Raw genomic sequence first — 9,984 nt, 5'->3', positions numbered from 1 at the left:
ATAATAGAGAAAAAGGCTAAATTCAATAGAGGAAACCATTTCAGACTTTATTAAAGCTGCTTTTCAATTTACATACAAGTCAGAATTACATATTTACAAATGTACATGGATATGTCTTGTAACAAGTTTTAAATCATAATATGCTGTTATATCAACAGCATATTCAGCAGATGTGCAATAGGAAAATAAAGACAGTGGGTGCTGCAATGTGCTGCATAAAAACAAACTTAAAAAATAGAATCCTTTCTCATGTCTCCAGCCTCTGAGTCAAAAAAGTACAAATTACACAGTAGGATTTTATTTGGGTGACCAAAAAAACAAAACAAAAAAAAAAACTGACAACTTTAGTGCCCATGTCAGCTTTCTCAAGAGGGCAGAAAATAAACTCTCACAATGTACAACAGGTAAAAAATAGTTCTCCAGGAGGTTTACAGCATGGGGCTTATGAAGTACATGCCACACAGAGTGATGATATACAGAGAGACAGAGAGAGACTCCTCTTAACAATATACATGCTCTTCAGGGGGAACAGTGTGAGGTATAAGAGGACACATCTGTACAAGTGTAACATTTATTTCTCAGCACGTGGACGCACAGCTATGCAAGCCACAGTTTAGCTCACAGTTTGACATCGAAAGGCCTGTAAACTGGTTTGTTTCCTCTTCCTTTACGTTCAGTGGGAGGATCTTAAAAGAAAAAAAGTGCTTCTCAGCAAGTTCTCGAGAAGCCAATCACAATCACAAGCACTGATTTTAGTCCAATTAAGGAAAAAAAAAATCAAAGAAAAAAAAAGAAAACTGTTAATCATGGCTTTGTCGAGCTGGTTTCCTGTTTGAAACAGTGTCACACATTCAACAACGCAGGTGGAAAAAGGAGAGATTGTTTTACAGTGTACCTCGTGGATACAGTAAAAATCCTGGGATATATATTTTAAAAAGATTTAAAAAGCAAGGTGTCATTCAGTGTTCAGAATAGCACAGGTTTCAGAGGTTGCGCGCAGAACAGCTGGTGGTCAAAGGCGGTTGGCATCAATCTACATCAAAACAGGGGACGTATCAGATTTTCTAAACTAGTTACTCAACTGTGACGTTTACTCAGCTACATTTTGGTGTCAAGTACACAAAGTATTGCTCTCAGGCCGGAGGTGCAAACACGTCGAGCAGGTCCGGGCCGTGGTATTATTAACCCCGCTTGCGGAGAAGCAGCTACTGTCACATGCTTGAATGGGGCTGGTTGCACAGAGAGGAGGAGGAGGGGGACAAAGCCTGCTTTTGTTGCTGCGGTGCAGACCAAAGATAGGTGAGCACAGTGACACAAAAAACAGACATACATTCAGAACACTGAGATGTGGGCCGCGACGGCTGTTTGAGCAGAGGCTGCACATGTGTCTGTAAAACTCTGATCGAACTGTTGTCTGTTGTCAACACACACGGACACAAAGACAGGTATGCAGTCACACCTGTCTGCCGACAGAAACATCTTCCTGAGAGGTAAAAATCCAGAGCAGTGCACCGGCAGGTTGCTCAATCGCTCACAGGTGGAAAAAGATTTGTTTAAAATGAAGTGCAAGACACCTGACCACCAGGTTGTGCTGTTGGTGACATTCACCTAGTGACTGTGTGCGGCTCTTAATATTATAAAAACAGCTTTTAAGGGAAGCTCATTATCCATATGTGAGGAATACAGCGTTCTTTAGTAGCTTCAACAACACGAAACTCCTCCACGCAATCAACCTGCTCACTTTTCCTCCCAGATGTACTGAAAGCATTTTTCCTCTTGTGGCCGCCTGCTACTTTTCACAGTGTGCGATCAGCGACTGACACCAAAGCCGGCGTTATCCGGGGTCTGATGGCGTCTGTCTACATAACATCCTCCTGCACAAGAATCTGTTGCCGTGCTACGACGTCGTCATTGACTAGAAGGGGCTCGACTAACCAGCAGTTCTGCCCCCTCTGCGGACGGCTCGTGTTTAGTGCAGATGTCCTTTCTAACCTCTCCACGTTAATGCTACATAATCACTAGGCCTGGACTGCCTGTTCGCTAAGTTATTAGACTGCGGACATTTAGCTTTAAAGAAGGCCTCGCAGGAGGTGATACATCACATGACTTGTGTGCCGAGGAATGACAGATATCCCTGATATTTCTCTCTCGCTCGAAGGAACGGCAAAAAAAAAAAAAAAATCTATACTTAAATTCTAACAACATGCTGACACCTTTGAATATAAAAACAATTTTAAATGACAGTGCAGTTCTTCTAAATACTCTGGAAAAGGGGGGGCAGTTAGCACTTAGCCAGTGCTGGCTGATCTGCAGAGAAAGTTTTGGTTTTCAGATGGATTTATAAACTGTGAGGTGGGGGTCTCTCCTCCTGTCAGACCAAACTCCAGCTTTTTTTCTCCTTTGTACTTTAAGCATTTTCCACCTGTACAAAATGATTTTAGGTGCAGTGATTTAAAAAATCAAAAAACAAAAGGAAAAGCTGGGAAGACCTGACTCAGGTCAGGGTTTGATGTCGGAGAAGCTGGTGTAGGTCTCACTGCAGCTGGAAGAAGTGCTGAGGTTCCCAGAGACGCTGCCATCTGCAGGACAAACACACAAACAGCAATGCTCTGTTAGAGCCAGACATTGCAGGGGGAGAGTAATAGCGTCATTGTGCCGCATTGCTAGGCAACAGGTACCCATACTGCAGCGTTAAGGGAAGGATATGAATGTGTGTACTTCCTGTTCGTTGTAACCGACCTGAGCTGCTGAGTGATTGAGATGACTTGGATTCTGAGATGAGGCTAAGGAGGTTTGCTGCTGCCACCCAGCCCTCCTTACTGGTGCGAAGGTTCTTTACGAACCTGTGAAGGAATTAAATAAATATAAATATATTTTTTAGATAAAATTACAGGAATTGTACATTAATAAGCCACAACATTAAAACCACTGTAAGTGTAATATATAGCACTGATGATCTTGTTATAAAGCAATGCTCAGTTAGGAAATCTTGGATCCTGGCATTTACATGGCTGCTGAAGACACATAGCACATATGTAAGCATTCCTACCGACCAACCAAACCCCTCCAGTCCCCACGCCCAGCCTCCCCCATCTGGATACAGCTCCCTACCACAGCAAAATGAAATAAAAATAATTTTAAAAACTGCTGTGGCAAGATTAGATACCATTCTGATTGAGCAATGCTGGAATGCACTGACTGCACCTCACCCTCAACAGGACCCAAAGGATCCTGGTACCATATACCACAGGACATCTCCACAATTCTACCCAGAATCCTGTTTGCTTACAGCTCGGTTTGGTGAATAGTTTTAACATTGTGACTAATAAACAAAGATCGAAATAGAAGACCTATGACAGTTACTCTCCATTTACATGTATGAGCACTAAATTCTCCCGATACATATTGTGTGAGTGTTTGTGTGAATGTTAGACAAAGTGCTTAGGCACAGAATAAAAACCACTGTTTGTGTGTGTGTGTGTGCGTGCGTGCGTGTGTGAGAGAGAGACTGGGAGAATGAGGTTTGTAGTAAAAAGCATTTTGAGTGCTCCGTCACAGAAGAAAAGCCTGATTAAAGTACCACTCACTATCATATTTATGTTATATGTCACATTATGAAAGAAGAGTAAAGTTGTTCCTTTAAGAATGAAAGTTCAGATTATATTCCCTCACCGAATTAGATGTGTATACCGTCAGCGTTTCTTTATTCTAGTCCATTTGTAGTCTGCTTAAAGGCAGTTTTCGCATTTGGAGCCCTTAAATTTGGCGGCTATACTGAGAAGTGTGTGCAGTCACAAGTTACCAACTCGGACTCTTTCTTTGTGGGACAGGTTCGACCCAGTCCTGGAAACATTCCTCAATCTTGGGTCTATACCGTCACACAGTTGCTGCAGAAGACACCCACTATGGTCTTCTGCTTCAAGGTGTGACATGTTGTGCATTCAGAGATGCTCTTCTGCACACCTTGGTTGTAACAAGTAGTTATTTGAGTTACTCTTTCCTCCCTATCAGCTCAAATCCATCTGGGTCCTATAAAAATCAATTTAAATTAAGTGTTGTTTGCTTTTGTTTTTTTACCACTGTCCCTCGTCTCCTTCTCTGATCAGCTGGACCATGTCTCCACTCTTAACAGACAGCTCCTGAGGTCCCGCTTTCTCGCAGTCTGCTACCACAGTATACTTTCCTGGAGCCTAAAAGGATCAAATGTTAACTTTACCAACTTTTACAACCACACTTTAACTTTAAGGCTAAAAAAGAAATAAGAATACAGATCTATAATAATTCTTCATGCTCAGGCTCACCAGCTTCTTTCCTACTTCATCCTCAGGGTCAGAGTTCATGGGGTCCTCGCCACTGGAGTACCCATCGTTCTCTTCTGAGGCGTCCGCTGAGAGAGACGCCTTGTTCCAGCCTGTAGGTTGGATGATGGGAAAATCAGAGAGAGAAAAGTTCAACACACAGACAAAAAAAGGGCAAAAGGAGAGACGTGAGGTCGATCTTTATCACAAAGCTCTATGTTAAATCAAAATGCCTCACAGATAATTCAAATGAGGACTAAGTGAGATTAGATGTTCGAGTTCAATAGTGAAGTACAGAAAAATGACACGAATGGATCAAATATTTGCAAATGCCACACAAATCTCCTGTGTGGAGGGTAAAACCAAAAAAAAAAAAAAATCTGATCGATCAGATTATGAAAAATTAATCTGTTTAGATACAAAAACCACACACACTCCTCCAAAAGTCACAGAGAAGATCATCAGACAGAAAGAAAAGGAGGACCTGTGATCAGAAAACAGATTTGAGTCACCTGCATTCATTACAAGGCTGCTCTGACTCCCAGTGTCGACACATAGTTGCTGAAGTGGCGTACTGTGTACCGCACCACAACAACCCCAAAAAAACCAAAAAACACCCGACAGCAGGAGAAGAGGGAATGATTGATTTGAGGTCGAGTAGGCACCGTGCAAAAAGATTTAGCCTAGAACTGAGACTTCAGATTTAGTCAGGTTGAATCTTTAGATCTCGCTCCAATGTGCAAAAAGACAGTAAGACTCAGTAAAAGGCTAAAGGACTTCTACGGCAGATACGCTGCGACACTTTACCTCAGTTCAAATCAATCACGAGCACCCACAAACAACAGCAAACACCCCACTGTGGCTGCTGATGCTCAGAGCAGCTCTGTACCTCGCCGCTTGCTCTGTAACAGACTAGAGGTGCTCATCCATCTGACTCTGCTCAGAGTGATGTGGGGTGCCGGCTCTGAAGGGGAAGAAACGGCTAGCAAAATGAAGAAAAAAAAAAAAATCAGTGACAACCAGCCTGTGCTGTTGGTGACAACAGGTCAGCTGATCAAGCAGCACTGTGCAGATTTCAGAGCATTTCAAAATCCTCCTGTTCAATTCTATGTATGCGACAGTCACTCAGACAGTTGGTCAGTTAGTGGGACAGACACTTACAAAGCAGTGGTCAATAAAAAACACACAAGATACCAGACATGTAACAGTGATGATGATGATAACCTGTGGATGAAGGTTACAAAGTAGGTGTCTGCTGTCTGCATGGCTAAAACTCTAACAAACCTTTGGAAACATTTCATTGGTCTAAATCCTAAATGCACCAGATTCCAATTGGGCAGTTTTAGCAAACAAAGCAACATAATACAAATATATTACTGCCATTTTAGCTGCTTCTATTACTCATTTGAAGACATGCAGATAGTCTCTATGACCAACAAGAGGAAGAACAGCCTCTATATTGATGGACGGATGGGTTGCTACAACGTTACACCCTGTTTGTAACGAAACACATGTGAAATCTACATTATGGAGACAATCAAAGCAGGAGTACATCGTGATCAAGTGAGATGGCCTCTAAAATGAAATGGTCCCTCATAATGGGGCGGAAATATACCTTTGAACCCAAACGGTGTGGGATCGCTCTTTACCAGGTGGCGTTTGGAGCTGTGCTCAGGGCTCAGAGTCGAGCCTGGCCACACAGGAAGGAAAGACGCGAAGGAGGAAGAAGAGAAGAAAAGTGAGGGAGGACAGAAGCGAGAAGGAAGCAAGTAGTTAACACTGACGTTAGAAGTTTGTACATGATGTGAACAGTCTTAGCTAATCAATAGCCATATATATACACACACACACACACACCATTACAGTGGTGGATACTCATATTAAATTTGGCCAAAAGTAAAGATAAGCGTGAAGCTAAACCCTGTGAGCACACAAGCACAACTCAGCTGCTGTCCAAACTCCTGCTTGAGAAGGCTTGTAGCAGATAGGCCAAAGTGAGTATGTGCAACAAGGCCGGTTATAGGCTAAATAATTGAACTGAGAGCCCAAGAATTTAAAAAAAAATAAATAAATAAATGAAGCTGGAAGGCGCGACAAGTCACCTTTAAAGTTTTGACTAATACTACTTTCATGAAGAGGAGCTTCTACTTCACTTTCACCTCTACTCCAGTGACTAGTTGTATTTTTTTCCAATATAATTTAAAAACCTTAATATTCATCTTGATTTAGCTACAGTGGGCAGTGTTAAACTTTTACCACCAGGAGGCAGACTGACTCCAACATAACCAGCAGGGATCATGTGTGCTCCATTAGGCCGTGAATCAGGTTAGACTGGAAGAGGGCGATTAATTATTGGGCACCGGGTAAAAGCTAAAACAGAGGCTCACATTCACAACTGGATTCTGAAGCCTCTATTTAATATATTAGTATTCTTAGTTCATATAGTGAAGGGTGTTTCTTGCTGATAATCAATTTAACTTTTCTTCAGTGACAAACGACATAGTGTGACGGGCCACGCTGAGCTGTTCTTAGCGTTATCCTTCCTTTAAAAATCTCTTTGCATTCACTAATGTTACCTTTGGGACTCTTGAGATTGCTGAAGCCCTGCAAAGTAAAACGCTTTTTGGCCACTGAGGACCTGTCAGTGGTTGGACTGGTCACCGGTTCATCTGGAAGCAATGGTTTGAAATGAGTGCAGGACAAGGGCAGCCATGAAAAGAGAGAAGAAGCCCCAAACAGGGGAGTGGGGGAGAAGAGAGAGAGATGATAGATGAAGACAAAAAGAATCCGGTTTAGTGGGAGTTTAGAGCACAGCTTAGAGTAGGGACTTAGATACAAGCGTTACTGTCTTTGAAGATGCTGTTTAACTCAAACATCTACCTTTGTGTTTCGGCGAGGATGACGAGTTGCTGTCAGAGGTCAGGGCTGGCTCAGTCTTCTTCTCCTCTTGCTTCTTCTGGTTCTTCTGTCCGCTGCTGCGGAACGGGCTACAAAAAATAAAAAATAAACGTGTGTGTGTTTTTTTCTTATTATCTCTAATGTGTCTAATGAGTTCTTACATTACAAATAAGCCACCAACCTGAGAGAGATGGAAGTAGTGTTGTTGCTGGTGGGATTTGGGGACACAGAGTCTGAGCTCTTCTGCTGGCTGGCATCTAAAACATACAAAAAAAAGTATTAAAAAGGAATAAAAAAAAAAAATAAAAAAAAAACTTCTGGAAAAGTTAAGGAAGAAGTTTTCACAATACCTCTGCAGGCTTTGAGCTGCTGAGTCAAAACTTTGCGGATCTCGTTCACCCATGCCGTTTTAATCTCCGGTGTCGGGGCCTAGATTAGAACAAATAAGGACAATCATTCCTCGTCTCTAAAGGTATGATTAACAAAAGCAATCAGGTCGAATGGCATTACCTGCACTATAAAAACTTCTTCTCTCGAGTTGCACCAGATCTCAAACTTCTTGTTGTCTCCCTTGGCATTCTCTGTGATGCCCACCGCACTCATCTGAAAGAAAGAAGAAAACTTAAACACTAAATCTTTACTGCTACGGCACAGTATTGACCTTCCTTTTAAAAATGGACCAAGCGGGCTCACACTGAGGGAGTGTTTGAAGCTGTAAGACGGAGCTTTCTCGTAGCCCTCCCCGTTCTCCTCTCTCCTCTTGCAGAAGAGCAGGGCCTTCTGGTGCAGGAACAGGTGCCTCTGCATGGGCTTAAACCTGGCCAGGTCCTTCACTTTGGCGTGACCTTTCTTATGCTCGGTCCACACGCTGAAGGAGCCCTGCATCAGCAGACGACCCAGCTCTGACAGGTTACCCTAACAGGGTGAAAAGACAGATGCGTGTTTTTGCATTGCACGACCTCTCTGAAAGCCGACAAACAAAAAATTCTGGTAGCTTGTTGCCAAAACTGTCCTGTAATTATAAAGCAGAACATTTTTGTTAATTTACTTTTTTGTCATTTAATTGTTTATCTATTACTTGCAAGTGGGACAAGTACAGTATACATACAGTTAAATCAATTCAAACATTTACGCCTTCCTTCACATTTTCTAAAACCTTTGCTGGGCTAATTCTGGCTCCTGGACCTTATGTTTCACACCCCTGGTTAGTTTTGCAGCATTGCAGCTTTGAAACTGGCCACACGATGGAGCTATCGCAACTGTTTTTGACTGTGGCATTGCACCTTCGCACAGGTAGTTGTGTTTCAGCTCTGTAGCCTTTAATGTTTTTAGATATTTGATTATATGTACTTTTTTTAAAAAGAAAAAAAACCCAAACATTTTAGCTTTGAGAGGAAAATGGAAAAAGCAGATAAGAAAAGTGGGAAGAGACTTGGCGGAGGGCACTTGGGGGAGAGTCTGGGGTGTACTCATGCCCAGGCCCTGTAATCCCCAGCAGCTCTTGTTAAAGGATAATTAACCTGCTCTGCATTTTAAAAGAATGCACAAAACTGCAAACTCAAGCCATTTATCCAGAGCTAGATAACCCATTCAAAACTTTCAAGGCAGTTTAAAATGATGTGACCACTTCCAGCAAAGTTTGCAAACGCAGTGTAATTCTCCTAACCTCGTATCCTGTGATGGCAATGAGATGCATGGAGTCATTAACGGCTTTCAGAATCCCAAGAATGGAGGACAGCGCTTCCTGTAGGTCATCACTACCATCACAGCCCTTGCTGTACTTCAACATCTCCTGCAAACATTAAAAAAAAAATACAGTGAGTCATTCCCCCTCTTACGTAACAAGTGTACATAATACATGAACAGAGCTGACCTTGAGCAGTAGCTGGTACTTGGTGATTCTCTGGACGGGTTTAAGGAGGTAGGAGTCCAATCCAAGTTTATGTTCCAGCTTCTTCTGGCACTCCTGGTTTACAAAACATGAGCCGGTTAAGATTTAAGTTTTATATTGCTTAAAAGCCAGTGAAAAGGAAGGCGGTGCTACAGCTGTGAGGGCCGACCTGGAAGAAGGCACAGTCGGAGCACTGTCTCCACAAGCTCTCGGAGCGAGGTTTATTTTGGCAGTAAGCCTCGTAGATCTGCAGGTCCTTCATCTGCAGTGAAAACAATCATTAGCAAGTCAGTACGAGCTCAACCGCTGTTGACGGAAACATTGCTGTTGATGCGATTCCTGTCAAAACGACGATGTATAAGAAAATAAAAGTGCTCACCCGTTCTAAAAAGCAGCGGCCCACCAGCTCTGGGCAGTCAGTGTATGCTTCCAGTTCCTTCAGAAATGTCCTTGAGACAGGAAAGAGAAGTATAAATACTCAAACTATGAACAACATTTGTAAAGCACCAACATATATAATCAATGAGATTAAAAAAAGTGTACCTCTTGTGAAACTGGTAGATTTCTGGCATGTTCCCAAACAGGATGTCCTTCTTGCTGTGCAGGTTGCTGGGGATGAGATGAGCCATGGCAGGGTTGTCCATCTCTGCCGCGTAGCCCTGGATTTTAACATCACACATTTAGTAAAAGCTTCAGCCTTTTCACTAATTAATGTCAGGTCACGGTGTCATTACCAACAACGACAACGCTCACCTCCAGCACACACAGCAGCTCCTCGACATAAGCTCTCTCCGTCTCCAGCAGCTCGTTCATCACGTGACTGGAATACACACACAACACAAAATACGATGCGGACTACAAGGAACAAGCAGCATGACTGCCAAATAATTGCTTTCC

General features: G+C 42.7%; 1 protein-coding gene across 10 annotated transcripts in view; it reads right to left on the bottom strand.

Annotated features, from left to right (window-relative positions):
- Positions 1-21: 21 nt before the first annotated feature.
- Positions 22-9,984, bottom strand: part of mcf2la (mcf.2 cell line derived transforming sequence-like a) — a 55,812-nt gene continuing 45,849 nt past the window's right edge. For 8 of the 10 annotated variants that reach the window (XM_025903404.1, XM_025903406.1, XM_025903405.1 and 5 more), the window contains 17 exons: positions 9,841-9,907; positions 9,631-9,746; positions 9,467-9,536; positions 9,257-9,349; positions 9,070-9,162; positions 8,863-8,988; positions 7,890-8,111; positions 7,707-7,799; positions 7,547-7,625; positions 7,378-7,453; positions 7,179-7,285; positions 6,875-6,967; positions 5,914-5,988; positions 4,302-4,411; positions 4,078-4,190; positions 2,740-2,843; positions 22-2,579 (listed from right to left, as the gene is read on the bottom strand). In XM_025903404.1, coding sequence (XP_025759189.1) covers positions 2,500-2,579; positions 2,740-2,843; positions 4,078-4,190; positions 4,302-4,411; positions 5,914-5,988; positions 6,875-6,967; positions 7,179-7,285; positions 7,378-7,453; positions 7,547-7,625; positions 7,707-7,799; positions 7,890-8,111; positions 8,863-8,988; positions 9,070-9,162; positions 9,257-9,349; positions 9,467-9,536; positions 9,631-9,746; positions 9,841-9,907 — 1,717 coding nt within the window. In that variant the 3' untranslated portion in view covers positions 22-2,499. Of the gene's footprint in view, positions 2,580-2,739; positions 2,844-4,077; positions 4,191-4,301; positions 4,412-5,187; positions 5,281-5,913; positions 5,989-6,874; positions 6,968-7,178; positions 7,286-7,377; positions 7,454-7,546; positions 7,626-7,706; positions 7,800-7,889; positions 8,112-8,862; positions 8,989-9,069; positions 9,163-9,256; positions 9,350-9,466; positions 9,537-9,630; positions 9,747-9,840; positions 9,908-9,984 lie in introns of all 10 variants that reach the window. The other 2 variants (XM_019351654.2, XM_019351655.2) reach the window with 2 other exon arrangements.

This window comes from Oreochromis niloticus, linkage group LG23 (genome assembly GCF_001858045.2).
Source record: "Oreochromis niloticus isolate F11D_XX linkage group LG23, O_niloticus_UMD_NMBU, whole genome shotgun sequence".
Taxonomy (NCBI): Eukaryota; Metazoa; Chordata; class Actinopteri; order Cichliformes; family Cichlidae; genus Oreochromis; species Oreochromis niloticus.
Note: the sequence above shows the minus strand (reverse complement) of the source record. Positions and strands in the feature narration are given on the sequence as shown.